The sequence below is a fragment of the Motacilla alba genome, chromosome 5 (genome assembly GCF_015832195.1).
Source record: "Motacilla alba alba isolate MOTALB_02 chromosome 5, Motacilla_alba_V1.0_pri, whole genome shotgun sequence".
NCBI lineage: Eukaryota > Metazoa > Chordata > Aves > Passeriformes > Motacillidae > Motacilla > Motacilla alba.
In genome coordinates this window covers 52,661,865-52,688,230 of record NC_052020.1, presented here as the reverse complement: position 1 = coordinate 52,688,230, position 26,366 = coordinate 52,661,865, and the positions used below count along the sequence as shown (strand labels likewise).

At 39.7% G+C, this 26,366-nt stretch overlaps 1 protein-coding gene across 1 annotated transcript in view; it reads right to left on the bottom strand.

The window, feature by feature from the left end:
• Positions 1-283: 283 nt before the first annotated feature.
• ASPG (asparaginase) overlaps positions 284-26,366 on the bottom strand; it is a 44,309-nt gene continuing 18,226 nt past the window's right edge. Inside the window, exons 7-16 of the mRNA XM_038137518.1 lie at positions 25,071-25,183; positions 23,386-23,571; positions 20,304-20,417; positions 17,183-17,302; positions 16,037-16,132; positions 15,018-15,181; positions 8,609-8,695; positions 2,656-2,755; positions 2,286-2,344; positions 284-705 (exon numbers count right to left, since the gene is read on the bottom strand). Coding sequence (XP_037993446.1) covers positions 2,291-2,344; positions 2,656-2,755; positions 8,609-8,695; positions 15,018-15,181; positions 16,037-16,132; positions 17,183-17,302; positions 20,304-20,417; positions 23,386-23,571; positions 25,071-25,183 — 1,034 coding nt within the window. The 3' untranslated portion in view covers positions 284-705; positions 2,286-2,290. The remainder of the gene's footprint in view (positions 706-2,285; positions 2,345-2,655; positions 2,756-8,608; positions 8,696-15,017; positions 15,182-16,036; positions 16,133-17,182; positions 17,303-20,303; positions 20,418-23,385; positions 23,572-25,070; positions 25,184-26,366) is intronic.

Sequence of the window (26,366 nt, the reverse complement as noted above, 5' to 3'; positions counted from 1 at the left end):
GCATGTAGCAATCTTGATTATATTCCGGTCAGGATGTGGGAAAGATGCTATTAGAAACAAAACAATCGATTCACTCAGGCAGTCCCACAAACATGCTTTATGGCATCTGCCTCCTACTCATTTCAAGCGAGGGTTTATAGTGACACACTGGTGAAGATTAGTACACAACTGCAGGCAGATGCCCATGACTGATTCAATTGTTTGCACTGACACTCACAATTGCTGTAATTGCAGCTGGAGTGATAAAAGTCACTGCAAAAAAACAGACAAAGTGAAATCAACATTGTTCCTCAGAGATTTTATTAGCTGAAACCCAGAAATGCACAATCCATGGTTTTTCCTTGGTATGAATTCACCACAGCATTTCCATTTGCTTTGCCTGCAATACTGTCCTCAGTGGTTTAACGCAAGAACATTCAAAAGGCCTCTTTAAAATCAGAACTTGTAACAGGAATAGCCATGCATTCCAGCCTCACTCACTTGAAATAATTTATTTCTAGAAAAGTGATTAAAAAATAAAGGCAGCAAATGATTTTTAGACAATCAGTGTGATCCTAAATAAAGAATCTTTCTAAGCTGTAGCTTTCCTTTATGCCCCAAGCAGCACTACCATGGTTTCTTTCCTCTCTTCCTCCCATAATGGCTGAACACCATTAATGCTTCAAGCTGGTATTCCTGATGAGGAGTGACCATCTTCTACAGCCCCTGGAGAAAGAAAGAATGGATGTTTAGAACCAGACAGTATCCAAAGCCTTCCTGAGAACGGATCACCCTGTAGCCGGCCAAGCCAGTTCTCATGCAGTGCTGAAGGCTTCCTTCAGAACACCGACACTGCTGGTGGTTCAGTCCAAAGGAATTATGAGGTGATCCATGGAGGAGTTGAGGATTTAACACATTCACTCCCCACTTAAAAAAGAAAAGTGATTTTTGCAGACCTATTTCAATGAAAATGGAAATCCCTTTGTAGCATAACTCATATTCTAAAAGTATTTTACCATTGCCATCCTGACTGCTGGAAAACTTCCATTTAAATGCTCAATATTGTGATTGTATCTAATCCTCCTACATCAGGTAAAACCAAAGAAAACCCCAAAACTTTAATGGAAAGCAAAGAAATCTGCCTGATTGTGTCCTTCATTAATTTATACCAGTATAGAGAAAATAAAATATTCCAGCTGCAGTCCCCTCTAACATCTCTCAAATGGGACGCACAAGTGGTCAGATAACCGTTGATGCAGCAAAACCTTTAACTACATTTTGTGTTAATTTTAAGAAATAAAGGAGATCATCTCCTCCCAATATTTAAATTTGGATTAGACTTGCCAATATATTGGAGAAATCTAAATCAACAATGTATTGCATCAGAAAGGAGCTCTGAGAAATGAAAGGCGAATGTTTTAAATGTTTCCAGTTACAGCACAGCACTGAAGAAGGTCAAATGCCCCAACAAGTTCTCTTTAGAGGGACTTGCCAGATCTGATGCTCTGAACGTGAGGCACACACACACAGGGCCAGGGACACACGCTGTGGAGGATGGCAGCACAGAAGGGATTCATGCCAGGCACAACCAGGCAGCTGCCTCCCTGGCCTGAGGAAGAGGGAGGCTGTGGCACTGCCCTGTGCTGTGCCCAGAGCAGGAGCAGCCCTGGGCACAGCTCTGTGACAGAGCTGCCTGCAGTCCTCGTGGGGAGTACAGCTCACTCTGCTCTGTGACAAATTTGGCATGAATTTCCCATGTGGTTGATGGTGTTACACCAGGAGATTGTCTGGTTTAGGGTGCTCCAATGAAAGCCAGAAGGAGAGGGTAGGTGGAGATGCTGCAGGTGGCACAGTGGCCCCTCCTGAAGGGCTGTGGTGGCTGTGCAGCTGTCCTGGGGAAGGGAATGCTCCTGTGCTGGGGCACGGCACCCTGAGAGCCGGGCCTGGCCAACGTGCCTGATAAAAGCATTTCCTCTCCAAAGCAGACAAGACAGAGGAGCCTTTATTGCAACAAGCTGATGAAACATCACATTGTTGCTGTCAGTGGTTTTATTTTAGTAGCTTTTACATTCCCAACCAAGTTCAGAACTACAGTGTGGAATGCACAAAAAAGCATTTCCAGGTTCAGGCAGAACCTAGTCTACAAAGAAAGATTTAAGTACTCAGAGTCAAATCAGGAGCCAAGACAGGGACAGCAGATGAACCCAGATGTCCCAGGGTGTACTAGGGCTTAAATGCAAGATCCCTCTTCATGCTTGTGCTGATGATACATTTCAGCACTCCAGCACTTGAGAACAAAATCTTACCATTCTTATTGCTTCTGTCTAAGGAAGTCAAGAACCTCCTTCTGTCCTGTAGCCTCTGCCTGTAAGTAGAAACATGAAAAAGTCCTGTCATCCTGTGCACCAGGACATGCAAATACTCACTTGTGGGAATTAAGACTATGTTACCACAAAATCATTAAAATCCAATTTAAATTTTAATTACTCCAACATAGATGAGAAAATTCTTGCTCCAACTATTTACTACTTCACAACAGCACCATATTTGAGTTTGTAACAAATTCTAATCCAGTTTATAGTCCGACATATATTTTTTCCCAAATAAATATTATCCAAGAGCACGTGTTATTACTCAGCTAGCACACCAAGGGAGCACAGCTGTATGGACACTTACTACTTGTAGGGGATTCCTGCCATCATAACCAGTTTGCTCCAGGTCTGCACCAGCCAGGTACCAGGCATACAGCCCATCCAAATCGCCTTTAGCTGTAAGGCTGGAAAAAGAATAATTAATATTGGTTCTAAACCTTTCAGTTAACTTCAGGGAGCTCCTGGGTCCTGTCAATGAGCTCAGCAGGTGAAGGCTGGACCAGGCTCAACAGGGTTGCCAGGCTAGAGAGGTAAGGAACACTATTACAACAGCTTTGAATAGCTGAGCAAGCAACACAGCTTGATGAATCAGTTCCTTAAATTATTAGGGCTGTGCTATAAGTACTTACAACAGGCTAGTTTCACATAGTGGGTGTGACTATGACCAAAGGGGAAAAAAAAGTCACGCAGTTTCATATTTCACAACAGAATATTTATCTCATGAAATGAGTTGGGGAGAGGGCAATAGCTAAATCAAGATGCAGCTGAGTGAGAGCACAAGCAGATGTGCCAGCAATCCACAGGAGTTATTCAAAACCCCTGAGAAACCCCCTTCACGAGTTTGCATAACTGTGCTTGCTATTAGTAGTTAGACATTAAGCTCATTTATGTGATATTATTTGGACAGTAACACAGCTATATTTGAGTTTCACAAAACAAGTTGTAGGATTTAAATGGGCAGCAAACAGAAAAAAGAAAAAAGTCTCTTCAAAGATGACCTCTGCCTGCACTTATAACAAGAATAGAAAGGATCAGAATGAATCCTGCACAAAAAAGTTTTCGAAGGAATGCACACCAGGCTATTTCTTTGCACACCTGCTAGTAGTTACATCCACAATACTTAAAGTTGATTTTTAACTCTCATTTTGGTAAAAGGGCTAGAGCACATGCCAGTCTGTACCAAGCCTGAAGACAGGCTGAACTGACGGGAAGGTTGGGAGTATGACCTTCAGTCTTTTCAGGATACCAGCACCTCTGAGGCTTCAGACCATGAGCTTGCAGATTGTTTCAGCAGAGCCCCGCTGATAATCATCAAGTGAGGTTGAATCTCATTAAGAGAGGGGAAGCCTCCCCAACATTATTAAGTTCAGAGTCTTCTGCCTCAACCAGAGCTTGCTGTGGGTGACAAGCCCTGTGCTGGCAGCAGGGATGGAGATGGTGATGAACTCCTGGCCGTGATGGCCAAGCCAGGTAGACCTGGTGAAAAGTGGAGAAGGCTCAAAATGCAGTGGGCAGTCATGGAAGAAACCATGAAAGCAGAGCTGCAACATTCACTTCTCTGCTAGGTTGAAATCACTTCTGTTGTTGATTAAATCACTTTAAGTACCTGAAAATATGTTTTCAGGGGAGTGGACGCCTGTAATTGCAGCAATCCCCGAGGCTGGGCATGAAAAGGGAAAGCAAATGGTCTCTGTGTTCCTCCATGCAAGCCCCAGGTGACCCACAGCTGAGGCCTTTGGGGGACAAGGAAGTGGTAGTGGGTACTAAGAGGTTTAACAGTGCTTCAGTCTGGCATCACGAAGGAAAGGATAATAAATCATTAATGAAAACTGCCATCACAAAAGAAAAGGCCCTTCAGAAGCAATAAGGAAACAGAGGAAAGCAAAGGAAGTCCAACAGGAAGCTCAGTGGGAGGTTGGTAAGGAAACTGCAGGAAAGAGGTGAGCATTAGTAAAGAAAAAGTGTAAGCATTAATAAAGCAAAGAAATCGCTTAGCAGCCACTTCTGGAACACATGAATTATCTTTATTTACAAAGACTAGCCTCTTGCTGTTAACACTGTAAGGTCACAGGTTAAAGGAAGAAACAAAAAGCCTACCTAGAGAGTTATGAGCATCACCAACACTGGACAGGAGAGCACATTGTATTTGCCAAACAGAATCGCATCGTTCAGCCATGTGCGAAGTGGAAACCACTTTGGTCAAAGACTTTCAGAAATATTACCAACCCACACACCCAGGGCACCTCAGCTGCATCTCTGTAAGCAACAAACGTGGACAGCTGCACTTACTCGAAAATTAACTGCCTGTTAACAGCCCCTATTCAGAAAGAGCAATTTAACCCTTGCTGCAGAGGGCAAAACTGTGGTCTCCTTTCGTGACACTAGAGCAATCCAAATACACAGAAGTATCTTCAATTTTGCAGCAACCATTTACTGATCAAGTGAGAACTTTATTCTATGAGGACTGTAACCAGAGAACAAAAGGTGATGTAGCTTGTGAGAAAATTTAGATACCAGTCTAAACAGAAGATACCTACTATTTACTAGATTGATTATCATCATGAGCACCACAAAACCTTTTCTCCAAATCCAGATTTCCATAGTCAAGCCATACACAGTGGATTTCCTTTACACACAGTAAGTGTTAAAGTATATTTAGAGGACTTCTCAATTTACACTATAGGAACCCTGACTCTGTATTTTTTTCACAGATATTTATGCCAGCAATTCCAACTACAAGTGCAACCTCCAAGCAGCAAGTCCATCACTGTTATATAAGGCAGTGGAACAAAGATATCTTCAATATACATGTACCAGGATGTTTAAAACCTGCTTTGTTGATAAAAAACTATCTACCACAGTTTACTAAACTCTGATGCCTTTGACAGCTGATAATCCCAGGCATCCTGCCTATCAGTACTCCTGCATTCAGAAAAATGATTATGTACCCAGTTCACAGTTTCAGCAGGGTTAATGTAGCCATGATGATGACAGAGCTGAGATCAAAATAGTGACAGTGCTGTCTGTGCCTACAATCACACCAACATCAAGCTGCAATTTAAGGGGTGCTCTGTTACTGCCAGGGGACCAGGAGCAAAGCTTGTCAGGTCTCAGAGGGTTTATAAGGACAAGGGCCAATGCAGTGGTAGATTTGGGAAGTAAAAAATACAGTGAAATGACACCTTGGTGTTCCCTCCTGCCTCTTCATGTTACGAGGATTTCATGCTTCCCTGGGACACAAAGCTGTGCTTTATCAGCAATTCTCCTTTTTCCATGTCTATATAATCAGGACAGACTTTGTTTTTTTCAGGTCACCCTGGCAGAAGAGAAAAACATTTTTTCTTCTTCTTATTTTTTTAAGATGAAGATCCAAAGGCAAAAAAAAAAAAAAAAAAGTCCAGCAGAAGGCAGAAGGCATGGATTACTCTGTCCTGAACAGATCTGGGAGTGCTGTTCAGAGTTTGTGTCTACACATCTCTCTCAGCTCAGACAGACTTTGAAAGACAGCAAGCAGTAGAATCATGGTCCTTATTCCTGCAGAGGGATAGTTACCCTTCCTTCCCCAGCCTTACCCCCTCGTTATGTTAAATTGAAGAGGCATCTTATTCTGAAAGGTGGTGATTTTGAAAGGCTGCATCCTCGTATATATCATACTATAACATGTCATTTTATGAAATCTAAGAATATGAGAAAGCTGGTTTGGCTTTATGCCCCTGTTTAATTTTGTGAAGTACAGACTTGAAGTGCCTCAATTCTACACAAGCTTTTTTCCCTTTAAAAAACAAACACACATCAACTGTTTACCAACTCCAGAAGTCCAGAAGCTTTCAGAATAAGTGTCCCAATTTATCTCATCATGGTTTGGTTTTTCAGACAAATGACAATACTACTGCAATATGAGAAGATATTCTGACATTTTTAACAGATTACTAACACTGAGATCTCATTTCCAAACAAAGCCATGAACCAGATACTAAACATCAACAAAGTCATTCTAAAACCAGAGTAACACCTCTCACTTTAAAAAAGACACCAGCAAATGAAACCATGAAAGATTTAATAACTATGTGCATCTCCACTTCCTACACAAGAGTTCCCACTGATACTGTCCAACCCTCAGCTCTGGCTGGTACTCCTTTCCCTCTCAAACATCACCAGTGCCAAAGGAACACATTTATTTTTATTTTATCTCCATAATCTTCCAAGGGAACTATTCTATTCTATTCTATTCTATTCTATTCTATTCTATCCTAAAATCATGAGTCTAAACAGAAGGAGGCTGAGGAGACTATTAATGGTTTTCATAACAGTCTGTTTGAGGATTGGTAGGAGCAGAGGGAAAACATGCTTATAGTTTAATTCAGAGAGAACTGCATGGGGGAAAAAGTTAAGTTAGTTAAGTGCAGAAACACAGAGCTTATCAGAAAGCAAGCAGCTTTATCCTTCTAAACCCCAAGAACTTGACATATTGCCTTGGTGACAAATTCAGACTGGTAGAAATTGCAGCTCAAGGCACATTACAAGATAGAAGAAATGTAGGAAAATAGTTCAAATTAGACAGAGGGTAGATGTTAAACAGTTGGTTCTATAAGCAGCTTTACCATGTAGCCATGTTCAAGCTGTGCCATGAAGGTGCCAGTGCCTGCAAAGAGGGGCTTAAAACAAGAGAGAGGACAGAGAAGTGAGCCAGAGCATGCTGGAAAAATGAGTGTATCACTAAGGTCATCTGAGGACACTGTAGAAATATCAGAGACAAACACCAGCACCTCGGATTTAGTAACTTTTAGGTAGCTGAGTAACACTGTGGAAAAAGTCCGCTTTTTTAGAAATGAGTATGCCAGATCCCCTAAGACAGCAGAGCAAATGAAGAGCTTCAGCTCTGCAGGAACAGAGTATGAGCAGCCACTTCAGCACTGTCTTGAAGCCTGAGCACTGCCTGGCTTGTTCCTGGTGCAGGCCATAGAGATCCAGGTGCACAATGATCCCTAAAAAGCTGTAACAAACTGCATGAGAACCCCATTTTGTTATTTTGTGTGAAGAACCCTTTTCCTCTTCTTGGTTTTTTGGGGGTTTTTTGGTTTTTTTTATTTTGAACATATTGCTGCCAGGTCAGCTAGCCAAACTGGTTCTGCACGTGCCACCAGAAAGAGGCCAGTTTATTTGCAGAGGAATGTCATTCTTTAAACCTTTTTTGGCAGAGGCAAACTGCACAAACCAAGGGTTCAATTCTGTCCTATCACTTGCAGTGCCCTGGGAAGTGCATATTTTGACTCCATGGTAAAAGTCTTATTACCCAGTCTCCTCTGAGCTTGTTATGACAATGGAAATGCTCCAGACAGTGTTCCTTAATTCCAGAATTACTCAAAGGACAGAATCCAGTCTCTACACAGAACACACATAAGCTTCACCTTGACCTTGTTTGGTGGACATTATTACAGCACTGGCTGGTCCCTGCAAGTCTCATGATTTCCTGCCAAGTCCTAATATAAAGGCCAGTGCTCAGGGGTTTTTTTGTTTGCTTTTCAAAAGAAGAGGGAAGAGGAAATGAAGAAAAAACTACAAGTAATTTTTGGAAATACATGGAACCTTCTAACAATTTTCAGAGTAATTTGTAATTCAGGACCGGTACTGGAAAAAATGAACTCTAACATCTATTTCTTTTTATACTACATATCCACGTTGTTATATATTGAAAGTAACTGTATGGAAAGCCAGCTCTAAGAGAATTTTATCCTCTTAAAATTAACTATAGTGATGGTGAGCAGCAGTTCACAAGGTTTGGGGTTAAACGCACTTGTCTATTTGATTTAATTATTTTTAAGAACAATACTACATACTAGTTAGAATAGAAGCCATTCCAAAGTAAGTGAAAAGTGGACTTTAAGACTTTTAATAAAAATGATGATTTGTGCAGCTTTATTTTTAAAGAGAGATGCTACAAAAATCACTCCTTGAACAGCTTCTTTTCACCATTCCTTAATAAGAGACTTTGGGGGGAAACGGGGTATTAATTTGCTTCTAGCTCACTTATCCCCACAGTCCTCTCCCTTGAAACTCTTTTGAGTTATTGGTGCTTTGAAACAGAGTTGATTCTTAATTTCATCACTTCACTTGTTGCATTATTCATCTATCACAGAAAGAACTCCCTCATGTGCCAGGGACCCAACTGTTTCTTGAAAGTGCTCCATTTTTGAGTCTCCTCTGAAAACCATCCCACTCCACACCCATTTTAGGGCCACCTCATAGATCACATTTACCTGCAGAGTATTGTTCCAACATCCTCCAGGTCATGGCTGGAAAGGTGTGCTCCTGTTTCTCGTAACAAGTTAATCACTGGTATGTGCCTTTATGAGAGGAACAGAAAAAAAGGAGAAAGTCACTTGACCTTGAAAGTGCCATTTTCCCCCTGAATCCAACATTGTCATATACACAAACAGTCAGGGAAAGTCCTCACATTCTCTTTTCCACAATCACAGAACCAATGAATCTTTTCCAAGGTGACAGATGCAGTAACCAGAGCTTCCCTGCCTCTCAAAAACTCATTCACACACTGAGCTCAAGGAAGTGTTAAGTTCAGCTCTAAAAAGGAAAGGGATGCATACCCTTCTCTTCCAAGAGTTCTTAGTATCTTAACCTTAGTGCTAGTTTAACAGCAGAAATATTAGTAAGTGAAATACATGCAAATAGGGAGAATATTTATTACATAGCATCATTCCTGTATTTTAAAGAATACAATGCCCATACATATCAGTCTTAAATAAAACATTGTGTCTTGCAGATAAGCAATTAGTCTTTATGTTAATGGAGGAGCTAATCTGATTTTTAGGGCTTCAAAATGATGACAAGTATTCTTATGAACCTCTGTAAAAAGCAAATCTTTTCCTAACTTCCTCCTCCCAACACCTTTATTATTGATTTCTTCCTGGAGACTTTAGGAGGTCTTTCTTGTCCTTTCCTTGGAGATAAAGGGACACATGGCACTGCCAGCCAACACCTACACCTTAGTCAGATGCTTAAGAAACTCTCTGGAAAGGCTGCTCTCTAAAGGTACTATTGTGGGTAGAAAATAACATGACAAGTAAAAAAATCTGCAAAATACATTTTTCATAACTAACCTAGTGGAAGGTTTAGAACTAGGTTTTAAAAGGAGATGACAAGAGTGCTCCTGTGTTAAACAATTGATCTAGTTTACAAATCAAAACACAAGTTTTTTTCTCCAGAAAGGGCATGATGACCCAGTAGATCAGGAATAGTTTCATAGTTCCTATTTTAAGTAAATTGCTATAATATAACACTTCAAAATAAAGAGATAGGCTTATAATTTAATAGGAAATACATGAGTTTTTCCAACCAATTACCTAAATCATCTGTAGTAATTAAAAATAAAAAAAAAATAAGCTCACATACACTTTCTGCTTAATCACTTGGTGGTAGCCATGGGCCTTTCCATTTTTGAATTGGACTAAACTACTTATCTAAGCCCTCTGCCTGTTTTTAGGAAACTCCATCTTTAATCAGAAGTTACTTTACAGTTATCCATATGAAGCCTATGTAAGCTTTTCTGTTCCATATAGATCTTTAGCTTCTAAAGTAACCAAAGAACTGTACATGTGCTATAGGAATCATCTCGCTTTTCCAAACACAGGTTATTGACCCTAGGAGACAGATTTTATTTTTTTTAAAGTGTACTTTGTTCCAGTTGACAGCCCAAAAAAAATCTTCCTTTGCTTCATAGCAAAGCATTGCTGGGACAGCACAAGCCTCAAGTTTGTTCAGTTCTCTAAAATATTTTCTCAGGTGGGTCCCTTGCAACATGGCTCATCATCCGCAAGCATCTCCTTGAGCCAGCAAATAATGGCATGCTCTCCTACTCCTCAATCCGTGGTAAGGCATGAATTCTACATGTATGATTTTTTTAGTTTTTAGTCTTAATCCAAACAGTAATTAGCTGAAATGAAATTTGACCTGAAATAGATTAAAGGAGAACATGTCTGTTCACTCAGGCTCTCATCGGGTACTAAACAGAACATGGGGAGTGTCTGTTTACTCTCCAAGGACTGCCCTGGAGTGTTCTTCATTTCCCACCTTATACAGGAAATCTCAGCATGAAATGAGCATTTTTTAAAACAAAAGCTTTGCGATGGGACAGCACTAAAAGATAAAAGGCTGCAAAGCATGTAATGTGTGGTATCTTCCCTCAATATGCTCCACCCATGAGGTCTGTATCTCTAGATACCAGCAAAAAGATAGATTTTCTCTTCCTGTTGTAACTATTTACTCTTTACTGGTAGGAAGAATCTCTCCAGAAAGCCCTTCACACCCTACTCACACCACACAGCCGTTCCTGCTGTGAGTGGGACTGTAAACATCCAGTACAGACAGATTCGGGATCATTTACCCCACTCATTTAATACAGCAAATTTAAACAAGAAAAAAATAAAAGTAGTTTGAAATAAATTAAGTTTGTAAGCATTGTAAGTGTTAGTGTTTACAATAAATGCTTACAATAAAGCATTTCTAAACAGTACAATGTCCTGATAAGTCATTCAAAGTCACATTTCTTGGGAAAATGGGAAGAAGTGCTGTGCACTACTGCTTGTTAAAGACAGGGCAAGGGAGAGGAAGACTAGGGACAAATAGCAATGCAAAGTTTATAAGTGTCAGATTTAGTAGTGTGGCTGTGAAGTCCAAGAAAGCAAACAGACCACCTCTGACATTCCCACCACTCAACATGAAAACTATGCAGGAGGCAAGGCGCTCTGCAGCGTGTTCCTGCTTGCACCCGAACGCTATCGACATTCTGAACAAACTTCAGCCCTCTCCAGAGCACCACTTCTGCTGTCTTGGACCTACCACTAGGGCACTGCTCATATCTCAAGAGGCTGGCTGTGAATTTTCTGATACTGTTATGTCTTAGGCACAGGAGAGGTATTTGTCTTTAGAAATTGTTTCTTTAAGTGCTGCTCTCCTGTGGCTTTACAAAAGCCTCACAAGGGTCACAGTCGAGCTGATCTGAAGTTCAGGTGATGTCATGAGCCATGAACTTCTTGGGAATGGTTCAAATGCAATTCCTGTTCTAAGGTGACAGCACAAAACCAAGAACAGAAGAACTGCTGGACAGTTGAAGCTCAAGGTGCAGAGGGATGGCAACCTCCCCATGTCCAGCCCTGGCTTGCACAGCTCCATGCTCATTTTAGCCCCACCTGATAATGCTTAGCAAAAAACAAATGCTTAGCATTGTCACCTCTGAGCTGAGGGTTCCTGACCCTCCCTTTTCTTACTGTGTTCTGTCACCAAACCATGGCTCTTGGTCAGACACAGGCTGTAGAAACAACATTATTCTGCATATGTTACTTGAGATAGCTTTTTAGTAGTATCAGGTATTCATCCCTCTCTGAAGGAAAAAACACAAAGGCAAAAGGTGTTTCTAGTGTCTCCTACCTCCTAAGTTCCATTGTTGATAACACTGGACATTAAAACTCAAGTGTATACTGATATTTTAATATATTTGTAGCAGAATATCTGATTTGGTGCAGTCTTCAACATTCAGCACTATGAACAAAGTTTGGCTTCCAGGTAAAGACATCCACACTCTTACCAGTTCACGAGGGCTCTGGATTCACAGGAATCCACGTTCTGTACAGCAGCTGTCATCCCAGGCCCTCACCTGGCAGACACTTATTAAAAGTGAATCAACTTCAAAAGGGATGAATCATACATGTGAAATTAACACACATGTAAGGGTTTGCAGGATTGGGGCCTTAGGCTGCACACCTTCCACCAACTCTTGTTAAAGAAATGCAGGTGTAATGTATATCCAAACTTGACTGGCTTCATTCTTTTTCATGCTTGCTCCCCTAGCAACCAGAATGGTTATGGCAGGATCAGCTTAGTTTCACTTATTTGGTTTTCTGCATGGTATCAGTGGCAATTTTGTGCTCAAACACTGTAAGGACAGGCTACAGTGTGCTTCTTGGAGTCAATGGTAGGTAGATTTTCTCTCTGCCTTAGATTTCCTGAAGTAATGTAAATGTAACCTTTCAAAATTTCAAGTATTTAAATTCATATTTACGTGGGAGGTAATTTTACTACCTCTAATCTGATGTTCTCACAGCACTGTATGAGCAACTCCCGATTTTCAACCTTTTACCACTGCTCTACAAGTAAATGGAAGCACTTTTACTACTTAAAATATACACAATTTTTATTCAAGACATTTTCCTGCTGAGAGAGTTTCTGTTATTAAAAAAATATTATTCTATTGTTTTGAAAATTAATTATCCCTTGAGGGTGCTGTAAGAAATTAAAGGAATGCTACTTATTTTGATACGTCAAGCAACTGGCCTAGATTAACAGTGGTCTGTTTAGCTTCATGCATAAAGTGAGTGAGACTGCAGGCAAATTGCAGAGTTACAAATGAAAAAGCGGAAATGCAGTAGTTTATTTCTTATTTAGAAAGAAACAAAGAAAGAGTCACTTAAATTCAAAAAATGTAAGAGACTATCATTGACATAAATCAAGTCACTGGTCTATCAGCTGACAGTGCTATGTTAAGAAGCTTTTTAAGAAGAGACAACTCCTGGTCATCTTTACAACTTAATAAATGGAAGAGAGAATCAGTCATCATTTATACAGGTTTGCACGCTGGTTAAAAGGCAAGCCACTGAGAAATGTTACATAAAAGACTGGAAGAAAGCTATTTTTAAGATGAGTGGATACTGCATTGCAGTTAAATGCCAATTAGACAAATATTAATTCTCAGAAAATGGGATTAAGCTGATGCAATGTTCAGTAAAATTGAGAAAGTTACAATATTAAACAGTTTAAAGCATTGACTACTCATTATCATCAGTTTCCCCCCCACACCCCTTCCCTCTCTGCCACTTTCTATCAGGATATCGCTTCACTTCCAGCTTGCAAGTGTTTAATAAATAGAATTTAAATAATTCTGTAGCAGAAATCTTTTTAGTGGGTATCTAATTACACACATACACAGCTGTCTGCTCTTTAGCATTCTCCTTTATATGCTTACCAGTGTGAAAAGCAGTGTGAGTACACAGCAGATCATAAATACACATTTATGAGATTAGTTCTAAGTCAACTCTTCCTCTCATTCCAACAGTAGAAACAAAAAGAGAAACTGAAAATGGTTATGGTGCAGTTTCCTTTTACAATTCCCTGGATCAAAATGGGTGTGCAGTTTTAAAGAGCTTAAGAGTCATAGTAGGAGTCTAATATAGGAGTGGCAATTCTAAGGAATCCAAACAACAAGCTCATGTGAAATTCCTCAGGCGGTAGATGGGTGCGGTAAAAAAAGTAGGTGCCTGATTTGCAGGAACATCTAATAGCATCTAATGCTTTAGCATTTTCTCACATTGGACCAGAGCCACCTCTATTCAACTCCAAGGTTATTTGTTTGATTTGCTGTTGGGCTTGTTTTTGCTTTAAGACTGCAGAGCTTATATATTCATGAGGTAAAGCAGCAGCCACAAAGCTGTTTGGGACCATGCAGAGGAATGGCAATAGCACAGCGCGGCCACGCCGCACTCCAGCTCTCACAGTCAGAGAGCCTGGTGAGCTTTCTACAGCTGCTCTTGGAAACAGAAGGAGCCTTCAAGTTGTTCCTGCAGCCCATGGTAATCCAGGATTGTCAGACCTCCCAGGGAGCTAACTGCAGCTTGACAGACCAGGTGAACCTGTCAACATTAGAAAGCTGTAGGAATATCTGGGGACATTCAGCCAGAAAGACCACGAAAATTCAATCTATCTGAGCTCTTCTACAGAAAAAAAGGGCTTTTCTCCTGCCATGATACAGACTGAATATGAGATAAGGAGCTGAAAGTGGATCAAAGACAAGGAGAGATTATGGTGTGCAGCTTCTAACATGCTGGAAGACCAATGGCTCTATGAATCCCCAGGCTATACAAACTAAATCTTAGAAAATTAAATTCTGATTACTGATAACTTTTGTATTCTGTGATATGGCCATTCCTTAGGACTATACAACATGGAAGAGACCAGTAAAGAGCAAGTCCATGACTACCATTCAAGAACTGCTGACATTCATAACAGCAGGAAGAGGAAATCCACAAAGCAGGCAGAGCCATGCAACCATCCCATATAATTATGAGTGGGTGGAAGGGAAAAATCAAAAAACCAGTCATCCAGCAAGAGACTCAGGAAAGCACTGGTGGAAGGAGAAGATTAAAACATGTCAACCTACCGGTATGCTTTGTGCCAACTGAAACAGTCTGGTCTTGATGAGAAAGGGAAGGGCAGAAAGAGAACAGACAGCCCATGGTCCTGCACTCTCACTTCTGACAATCAAAAGGAGTGATCAGTTTGGCTCTGTTTTATAATGAAGCTTCAGAATAAAGAGTGGAGCCCTGAAATTACGGACAAAGTCTTGGCAGGAGGACAGCAATAATTACCTTATGCTAAAATTCTGCATGCATACCAAGTTGTTTGCTTTCATTCCACATTATTTTAAAAAATCTTTTTATTTAGGCTAGTCACATCCTTTGAAATAAGCTGATATGTGTTATTTTAACTGCTGTCATTACAGATGACTGCTGAGACCGGACCAGAACACAGGATGGATGGAGCTGAAATCCACAATGACAGAAGCTTTATAAACGTTATATAGAGCAGCACATGAATTGTTACCTGAACTTGATGGCGTTCATCAGTGGGGTAGATCCATATCTGTCTCTGGCATAAACAGTCGCGCCAGACATCAACAAATACTCAACTAAGGGCAGGTGCCCTTCAGAGGCTGCAATGTGGAGTGGAGTTCGGCCGTCGTAGTCTCCACAGCTCAGGTTTCCACCCTACAAAAGGACACATCCTTCACATGCCAAAAAGATAATGGCTGCACATCAAGCTGTTACAAACGTCACCCAGTAGGATGTATACATCACATTTTAATCCTGCCACCAAATAGTTAAGCCTGTCAACCATAAAGTTTATCTTGCAGCATTGTTTTAGTGCCAGTAAAGATATTTATTCCACCTCCTGCATGTTTCCCACTGAAATATATTCTTTATTACAGCACATCATACAGCAGCTTTGTGCCCACAGACTGCTAATTGTTCTTGTCTTAGTTAATTCCTACTTTCAAGACATATTTATAATTTCTTGAAGCCCATTACCAAAATCAAAATAGTAGGGTAAACCAAGGCAAAGAGGGGGAAAAAAGAAAAGAGATGACAGGGAAATGCCTGTTTCTTGTTTGGGTACAACTCAAGTCAGAGCTCTGGGGAGAGACAGAAATCCTGAATTAGCACTGCACTGTGGTTTGCTTAAATTTAATTTTCAAGTTATTTTTTGTATTCCCGACAGAGTTACATCCAAAAGGTGGATACTATGAATATGCATAAGGAAAGTTAAGCGAAAAGAAAGCAGCACAAATCATTTTAAAATGTTCCAAAGTTAGCAGATAAGAACTTGCATTTTAATCTACCTGTATTTTCACAGTTCAAAAGAAAATGTAAACAGCTGAAAACCAGAGAGGGACAAGAACATACCAGTTCTGAAAAGCAAAGACCAAGAAGTCTAGAAACCATTTTTAACTGTCATAGCACCTTGACTCTAAAACTTAGGTTGTCACTTTCCATGAGTATGGCTTCCTATCATCAATTACAAGTCTATTTAAAAATGAATGTTTTGTACACATTCTACATTACCATTTCTGCTATGGCTCTTAGTGCATCTATGTCACCCAGTTTAGCTGCAGCACAAGCCAAAGGTGGAATTAATGCATCTCGTACGGCTTCTAACTCCTGAGAAACAAATAAAATTAAACATTTAATATCAGCCTTGCCTCTAATGCGATTGACACCCAAGTTGTAAAAACACTGCCCTTGCTTTCATGTAAAGTTTCCAGATTTTAGTCATTTGTATATTTAGAAATGGTAGCATTTAGTTCTTGGAAGGAAAGAAGTCTTGTGTTTATTTTACATTTTGTCAGTCTCACATCCATAAGATTTATACTCCTCTCTGGCAACACTACAAGTACCTGATATCTTAATAAAACATTTAAGGGCACAAATTAATTGCCATCTCTGTACTGCCATGGCTACACATCAGTACAGCAGGAGAAACAGTTCTGGAGGGGAGTTGGAAAAGACCATATCCTCAAGACTGGATCAGTTTTATTAATGTTATTCCTCAGATATTTGTGTAACCTGTAATTTCAAACCTACACTGACAAGCCTTCTAGGCCCCCTGAATATTCTCCCATTTCTCATGCTTACTAAAGAAGAACTAAAGAATACATTCAGCATTCATTAGTTAATAAAAATCCCATCTTCCCTGAACCCAAGTCAAGAGAAAAGTGAGTATTTGTATAACCAGTACTGTATTATCTAATTTATATTTATATTATATTTTCTAATTGGGAGGGACTAAACACCACAAATTACACTTGTTTAATGCTTCCTTAGTATCAGCCTTCTATGACTGCATGTACAATTAAGCTGTTTTATCCATTATTATTTGGATTGCTCCAAACTGTCAATACATTTGACCACAAAAATATAAAGCAATTCTTCATATCATTGATACCCTGAATTAGAGCATCTGTCTGAGGCTTGTTATTGCAACCAGCCAGCCAAGAAAGTAATCTCAAGAGGGGGCTACAAAGGAGGGGGGAAAAACATTAATATGTTTTTAATTAAAAACATTTTAGTTATAGAATTGTCACTGTGTCCTTTCTCCCTTAACTCCATATTCCAAATTTCTTTCAGCTTTGCTGTTCATCTTTAATCTAGGCTTATTTAACTCAGTTTACAGCTTTACATGATGCTAATTTTAAATACTTAAGTATATACCTCCTTGCTGCTGATACTTAGAGATTTGGCAATCACTTGAATAAACTTGCTATCTCTCAAAGAGATCTTGGCTCCTGTGGGTACAACAGTCATTTCTCCTCTTAGATTCTCACTCAGCATCTGAAAAGCAAGCAATCAAACCCTTTGTTAGCAGAGGAAAAAAATGGTGGTAGTCTAATAAAAAAAAAAAACAACCTTAGAATCAAGTCAGAAAACTGTTTGGAGGAATTATGGAAACTAATTGAATGCAGACAAAAGATTAATGAAATAGTTACTGTCCCATGCAGACTGCACGTTTAAAAAGACAAAGGAGGGAGAGAGACAGGCAAACAAAACTTTCTTCCAAAGCAAAGAAAACCAAAACACCCCAAATTTTAGAATATGTGGACAAAAGTTCCCTAGTGGGGTAAGCTGCAGCCTACTTAAAAAAACAAAGATAATGAGTAATGAGCAGAGTGAGGCTTAAGACCAGAATATTCTGAAATGCTGCTGCCTCTTGCCAGCATTCACAAACCTCAGGACTCCTACACAGACTGTGTACATAGACCTCAAAACAAAGCCCAGTGCTGCATGTAGACAGTCATGTATTTCCATGGGTTTTCAAACAGCTCCATTAGCCCTGATTTTGTTACAATTTGGACATAGATCCAGCTTTGAATGCAGAAAATCTACACTAGTAACAGTCATTCAGTATCCAAACAGGCATGTAACAGTTTGCAGGATGGGTGCCTCCAATATAACTGGGAAAAAACACCAAATCAAAATGTAAAAAGGTCAGCCAATTCATGTGTAGAAAGTACTTGAATAGGGCAATAAAGAAATGAAAATGCTCTAAACGACAGACTCTGGGCAACTTGGAGAACACAGATAGAAGCCAGTCATCAAGAAAAAGCAACTAGTTTCCTCAATTCTGACAATTTTACACTGGCACTCTTTCAGGAAAGGTTGCTGATGCAGCTATAAAGCACATAGTTATTTCAATTAGAATTTTTAAAAGCAGGATTGTGAAAGTTTGCAAGAAACAGATGTGATGTTGGCAGGAGGAATGCCTCAGGTTTACTTATGTCTAGGCATGCCCTTTATTAAAAAAAAAACCCTCCAAGAGCTGACAACACCATAGCTGTCTGCTGGAAGAGTCCCATATACATGTAACTCAGAGGATACCAACTGCTTTGGCACACTTTTAGAATTTGACAGGTTGAGATCATTGCTTTACACAGGTAATCTTAGCAATTGGCACCTGTGCTAAATGCACCCAGTGCAAAACCCTGTGTGTCTTATTCAGTCCTACCAGCTCTTCAGACATTTGTATGTGTCTGGGGGCACATTCCTTGCTCTTCATGTTGGAAAAGAATCCCAAAATAACCACGCCAGCTTCAGGAGAGCTTCTGTCTCTTGGGAGACTATTGTTTGGTGATATGTTTAGCTGAAGATATTGCCACAGACAACATATTTCCAGGCTTTCTTCTTCTCCTGGTCTCTATAACTCATTCCTGCCCAGGCAATGCAGCATGCTGTTCCCTTAGTTGTGCCAGCACAATTGTTTGTGGGTCTGTACAATGAGTCAAATGAGGAAACCAATCCTGCATAACTCAAAGAAATTGCAAAAGTTATTTTGTTTTTCATACCATATAAAGGAGGTCCAGCACATCACCACACAAAAACTGTGTAGCACAATCCAAAGGGCAGCAGATGAAAATGCAGAATTATCTTGTGACATGGTACCTAAAACACCTTATCATCAGATCCTCACCTGAATAAGTCAGCTATCTCACCTCAGCAAACTGGATCTCAAGTTTTAACTCACACACCCAGGCAAGACTGGGAAGCTTTCTCCTGTCCCAGGTCAAATAATCTGCTGTGCAAGAAGATTAAAGTGAGCATTAAAAAAAAACCAAGCTAGTGCATGTGTGTTCCGGGGTCAGTGAGTATGCCAAATGGGTCTCAGTGAAGAGCTGGGGTTTCTGAAGTGCAAATGCACAAACACATCCAGTACCCCTGTTCCTCAGAGCACTGTGTCACCTGCCAGGCACGTCCTTGCACAGAGCATGTTCTGGGCATCCTCACCAAAGACACACACAGTTCCTCCTCCTCCTCCCATTTCTCAGCTTTAGCAAACAACTGCAAGCTCAGAGGCTGAAACTGTGTCTAAGCACAGTAAGTGGTACTTCCAGCCACTACACTTAGCATCACAGGTATCCAAATATGTTTGTCTCCACTGGATGGAAGATGTGGAGCATGAAATAATGATCAGGTTTTGTTTGTTTTGGTTTTAATAAAAACAAAGCACCATCATGAGATACACATGTGCCTGCAGTGTTAACTCTGGAGAGTGACTCATCATGATGTCATCTCCCAAAGTGTCAGGATTAAGATTTCACTATATACAAGCACAGAAATTCATGCATTCCTGCAGAATGATGCTCCCTTATCTAATTCATAGCTATATGGTCCTTGTATAAAAGGAACACGATAAACAGCTATGTAACCTGCAGGAAAAAAAGCCTTAATTAAGCAACCAATGAACTACAGTAAGAACATTGTTAAAGGGACTCTGATTTTAAAAAGAGTTGCAATTGATTCTAGAATAATCCTCTACTTTTTATGTGTTATCAAGTGTATCTCCTCTTAGAGAAATGAAATCTAATACTGTTATGAGTAATGCTATAAAGGAAGAGGTTGTTGGCAATATTTATTTTCAGAATAAGCTTTGTGTGAATGAGTCTGGGATGAAATCTTTACTACACTAAGATCAGTGACAAGATCTTTGCTGACTTCAGTAGGATTGGGATTCTGTCTCCCATAAGAGCTTCCACATAGAGTTTTCAATAGAGAAGTGTCCAAGCTAGACTACTACCATTTAAAGATGACATTTTTATGGCTCAGTCACCTGTCTTCAGCTGACTTATGCAGAGAATTCTTTTCTCTCCCTATCATCATACATTTGTTTGCTTAATAGTATTTTCCATAAGAAAAAAAACCCAAAAACATGGGCTGTTCATATTATGGTTCTGGAACCAACTGCTTTTAAATGACAGAAGCCCAAGGCATGAAGCTAAGCAGAAGTTAGCATAGTAGATGTGAAACTTAAAGTCTTTCAAGGTCACACTGAAATATTTACCTGCCTCTTCTCCTCCCAGCTAAGGTTTCTCTTGCTGAGCGTGTATGACAGTTTAGTTAGGGCTGCCTCTGGTGTCATATCACCTCCAGGAATTACTCCAACATCAGCGAGAGTCTGAATAAAAGGGAACAATGGTTCTAATTAGCATAGCATTCAGAAATACTTGCACATACAGAAAAGGTGTTTGGAAGATGAGTAGCTACACAGAATGCAGCGTGCAGCCAAGCCTCCACTCTCTTGCTCCTCCTACTGCCACTGTACTTTTTGTACTTTTTATAATTTTTAGTTATCAAATACCAAGCAAATACTAGAGCAATCTGAATAAAGATGACTTTTACTTTAAATTCCTTTTCCTGCAGTAGCACTGAAGAATTCCACCAAATGCTTGCCACGGTCGCTTACTATGCTAAAAGGGAAAGGTTACAGGTCCATATCAGCTATCTGCAGAGTTGTCAGATTCCCTTTATTGAAAAGCTGCAGTTACTCTGTTTTAACCCAGTGGCATTTTGAACACTGCCAAGTAGGCTGTTCTCACACAGACATATTTACCATTCTTTTATGGGGCATTACTTTGGATGAATTCCAGCACTACAGCGTGCTCACAGCGGGAGTGCTTTCAGATTCTTGCAGGCTGTACTAGCAGTGTATGATTTAGAAGATACAACTAAAATATGTAATTTACACAGTTCTGACAAGAACAACTGAAGAGATGACCTTTTAAACTTATCTTTCAGTTAGTTAAAAAATAAAATGTCTGAACAAAAGCAAAATGAAGAAGGATTTTTGCTATGATCAGCAAGCCTTGTAAGTGTACAAGACAGCAAAGACAAAGGAGATTTCAGATCTCTTGTCATTAAACTGTACCTGGGCAAATCACAGATCACCTTCTTTGCCATAATGTGATGCCACAGTAAAGCATCTCGAACTAGGTTCTTTGCACTGCATTTTACTTTTAAATATCTTGTATACAAGCTTCAGCTTCAAAACTTTTTGTGGCTTAACTAATATTTTCAGCAAGATACAGAGCCTTAATTAGCTCATTAACCACCTCCGGGAGACCCAGAGTAACGTTTTTTTAAAGTCCCATGGGAAACCATATGCAGAGAAGGTGAGAAATACTTTCTGTCCTGCAGAGCTAACCAAAGAACAGTTAGGGATTTTTCAGTGGGTTTGTGAAACAGGAGGAGGAAGGGATTTCCCAGCTTCCTTCCTATATCTGAAGTCCCCTCAGTTATAAGTTTCTACTGTGTAGATGGATCAGAGGCCAGACATTCAGTTAATTAAAACAAATACTTCAAGGGAAGCCAGGGACTCAGCTGACCTACCTGACTAGCTCAAATGACTAAAAACTGGCCCAGCCATGTGCAAAGACCTTTGAAATATTTCATTTAAAGAAAAATCAAAGTAACATTAACATTACAGCAACTTTACAGCATTCACTTATGATAATTCCTCCACTGAACAGTTCCTCATGAAAAATAAAGGCAGTGAAAGAACAAGTGTGAAGTAATTTTGTAGGACTTGCCTTTGTCAGTGCTCTCCTCAAAAGATGCCAAGAAAACAGAGCAGCCTCCAACAACTGATGCTGAAGCAACATAGTACAAACTCCATATAAAAAATGGAAGCCAGAAGGGAACACATTTCTACACAGACTTAAAGTGGTTCAGTAAGACCTAAGGAGAATCTTTCAATTCAGCATATCCAGAGTCTGGATCAGAGTGCAAAAAGCCATTTTAGGTGTCCACTTGGAGAATCTTTTAACCAAAGCATAGGAAAGAGGTTTTCTTCTTTCCATAAATTTTAGCAGTTCATTTCAAGCATAAGGTCACATAAAACCTAGGGTTCCTTTTCATGTTGTTTTTCAAATATAAATTTGGTGTCTTTTATTGACTTAATTGCTTTTTCCCTTCTGAGTGAGCTGTTCTATATAACCTGCATATTCTTACAGTATTAGCTACAAAGCATGGGATCTTTGCAAAAGTCACTAATTCTCAAAACATCTCCATAAATTTATGCAAAAGTTCTACCAACATCCAAATAATTGCCCATATTAGAAAATACCAAGTTTGGATACTAAGGAGGTATAAAGAAAATCTTACAATATCCATTTCTTTCTCTTCAAAACAGTCCTTGTGCAAATATTATCTAAAGCTGTGTCAAAACCAAAGCTAAAAGAGGCAGGTTTCAGCACCAGACCCCAGGGTATTTAGGTTTGCCATGCAGTCAAAGGACAGGCTGGCTCTGCCAGATGGGTGGTTGCTCCCAAAAAAACCAGGTGTCCAAGGCAGAGGGATGAGTCACCCTCTGGTAATGCTTCTTGGCTATTTAATATCTGGTGCTTTTCTAAAGGCCAGTTAAACCAGCTTGCCTCACACTAATACATGCAGCACATATTCTTATACAGCTTTGTGCTCTTATGAGTCCCAGCGATGTCGTGGTTTGGTACACAACTTGTGGTAGAAACACACTACAAAATTCCCTGAATATTAACAGTATGTACACAAAACCTGCTTTAAACCAACCCTCGTGGGTTAAACTAAACTGATTTCCATTCTTCAATACAGACAATTCCTTAGATACTGTTCTCCAATCTCACCCTGAATTCAGTTGTACTTCCAGTCAAATAAAGAACTGGGATTTGGAATATTGCTTGCATCTACAGGCTTTCTTCATGCTCCTACATTGTAGCTAAGCAACTGTTATCCTATCAAATACTACTCTATTTGATCATCTGACCCCTAAGCTAGCTTTTAGCTCAATGGAATCCCTCTGAGAGAGATATTACAGATCTAATGCATAGTATCCTGGAGTGCTGCACGTGACAGGAGTGAGCAATCTCTAATTTGGGATTTGAGCTGCCTGTTTTGACTATTCAGACCAGGAGTAACAGGATATTGTCTGTAGATATGTGTTTAAATGCTTCCAGCTTAAGATTTTTCAAATGTAATTATTTTATGAGCAACAACTTTACAGTTAATAAACCTGGTTGTATACGCTGGGACTGCTGGAAGATTAAAGCAAGTATCAGTGGGCTGTTTGCTTCACACAGCAGTGGGGAATGAAGTGGTTGCACAGCCCTCACCTGCCCTGTTGCATAGACTGTTTTAACAGCCCCACGTAAGCACTGCGTGCAGTTCAGAATCACCACTTGGCGTTCTGCTGCTTTCCTCAGTTCTTCCAGCAAATCTTCCCTCTTGTCTGGGGCATTGCCACTTCCATAAGTTTCAAGTACTATGCCCTCAATTGGAGGCTGAAGAAATGCTTTTACCTGTTTAAAAACAAGACAAGGAACAGAGACAAAAGGTATGTTAGGTCATCCTTAAAATTTTCACATATAGCACAGCATTTTTAAAAGTGGCCTATTCCTGCTATAGTCTTACAGGCTCTCATGACTTACAGTCTTCTTACACCCTTCTATGCTTCCCTTTTGCAATAACTGAGACTGTACAATAAGCTTTTTAAAAATGAGACTTTTCCTATCTAGCTTCCTTTAAAATTTCTGGGTTGGGGAGGGTTAGATTTTAAAATAAACTGTTTTGTACAGTCATCAGCTGATGTGAAAAAGGATGCTATTGATCAAGTGCCATTAACAGGCTCTACTGTTGCACCACTGTTTGGTGCAACAAAAAGGTACAGTTACACTTATGAAATAAATGTTGAATTATTAACTGAGATTAGAACTCCACACCCCTGCCCAGATTTTTTTTGCTTTAGCAAAGAGTTTAGTTCACCAATGTCTGCCTAAGAGACAGAGTGTTTCACCTTTCAGGAAAGAACATTTTAACGAAGCATGAAGTTTTTTAGCCCCAAACCAAATTGATTTAACTCAGAGACACTTACATATTCTGGGCCAGTTGACACTGAAGTAAATATTGTGCCTCACTGGAAGAGAATGCTGTCAGAGAATGCCTAGCAAAGTCCTCTTCCTAGAAAGATGTATTTTCAACAACCTAGATATTTCCTTGCTGATCACATATGCTAAATGCAATACACTGTAAACCCCCATGAGGCTAACTATGCAGTTGCTGTTTTATTGCAAATATACCACCCCTCTGTCTTTCCATCTGTTCGTATTCACCTAAAAAGAATACTGATATAATTGGGGAGTGCTGCTTAAACTACTGGATTCAATTTAAGAAGGCAAGAGCCACAAAAGACCTGTCAATTTAATGGAACTAATATTAGACAAAAACTTGAAGACTAATTTACCTAAATTCACAGTCTACAAAATAATTTCTAAAGGCAAAAAAATTGCACTTCTCATTTTCAGCAGCAAAATCCCACTTTTCATTTTCAGCTCTGTATGAATGCTGAGGGTCATGTGAACCATCAGTATGAGACAAAATGAACCTTGGGAAAAAAAAAGAGTTGTAGAAATAATCACACTCCACCCACCATATTGTCTATTCTTTGACAGGATATCTATTAATAGGCTTCAATATGCACCAGGATAATATTTTCCTAGTCACTGTAGCTTGCACCTGTCTAGAAAACCACACTTGACCTATTTATGAGTCCTGATAAGAAATTAATTATAAGTTCCAGAGCCCAGGCAGTTTATACAAAAGATATTTGAAAAGTTTTTATCATTTATGGCATATGGAAATAGTCTTTGAATGTCCTGATATTTCAAAAAAATGCTTATCAGAAGAAGACAGATTCTCTCCCTTCCCTCCAAACCCCAACCACTGCTCCAAACAATGCATCTTTCCTACAAGTATTTGAGCATCACTTCAGCTATTACCAAAGTGAAGTGGGGACACTTACAGCAGCAGCAGTGATTCCTGGGAAGATCCGCAGAAGTCCAACATTCCTGTTCATATTGGTGTGAACTCGGAATTTCTTTTTGGTATTGGCTCTCCAAACCGTTTCCCAGTTTACTGTTAAGAGAAGTGGCCTTTTTAATTTCATATTAAGACATGCTATTAAGTACACTTGGAGTACTTGATTCTTACAACTCTGTTTTTTAAAATTGTTCTTAGGCAGGGAACTCATGAAAGACAACACACTTTTAAAGAGGAAATGAAGGCCCATTTAAGACAGAAGAATTAGCAGCTGGTCTGGCATAGGTGAGATATTTACTTGTCATACACTGACCTGAACTTCACTGTTATGTAGTTGGCCTGATACAAGCCTGGATTCATGTTTGGAAAACAGACCTTGATCTTCTCAGATGTAAGAGATGACAAATGCAGTTACTGTTGCTGCTAATCAACTCCAGAGTTTATTAGGTAGTTATTAATGATTAAATAAAATAGCAAGGATTCAATTAACTCTGATTATACATTTAGAGCCAGAAGCCAGCTGTTTAACTAATAGTTTGTTTGTGTTGCATTATTAGAAGCCAAGTCATGCATTATTGATTTCAAAATTTTACTACTTCAGTGTAGGAGTGCAGCATTGGTAACACGGACGGCTCCTACGAGGCAGTGGAAGAGATTTAACAAACAGCAGCCAACAGCTCTGAACGTTGTGCCTCCATGAAGATAGATCATGCTGTAAAGCTGCCTGCTTTCCCTTCATGAGTTAAGCTTTTGGGATTTTGGAGAAACTCCCAAGCAGCAAGAGAGATAAAAGATCTGCGTGCATAATACCGACTTGCTCTCAGCCATGCAGAGAGTTACTCACACCAATTATGGTTGCAATTTCTTGCAATCAGCAGACAGCCACTTCCAAAAAAAAAAAAAAATAAAAATCAAGAATAAATTTAAAAGCCTCAATTGAAGCTTGCTCTATGTCCACACTACCAGAGATACTAAAAACTACACAATCCATTAAGTCAGGACAGAAAATAGCATCCTCCTATAAGACTCTATGAACTTTTCTTCCCTGTCAGCAACTAGAGTCTCTTCTTTCTAAAAACTGCCATACACCATTAACCAGGTCACAAGCAGTTGGCTTGGCATTTTTTAATCCATCCAGTCACACTTCAGCACATGGATTCCTACTGCCTTGGGAGTGGGAAAATAGAAATATAAACCATTTCTGCAGCTTCTTTCTTTCTGATAAGCTGTCCAGGGTGATTCTGAAACCACCTGGCTGGACTTAGTAGCTATCCAAGTA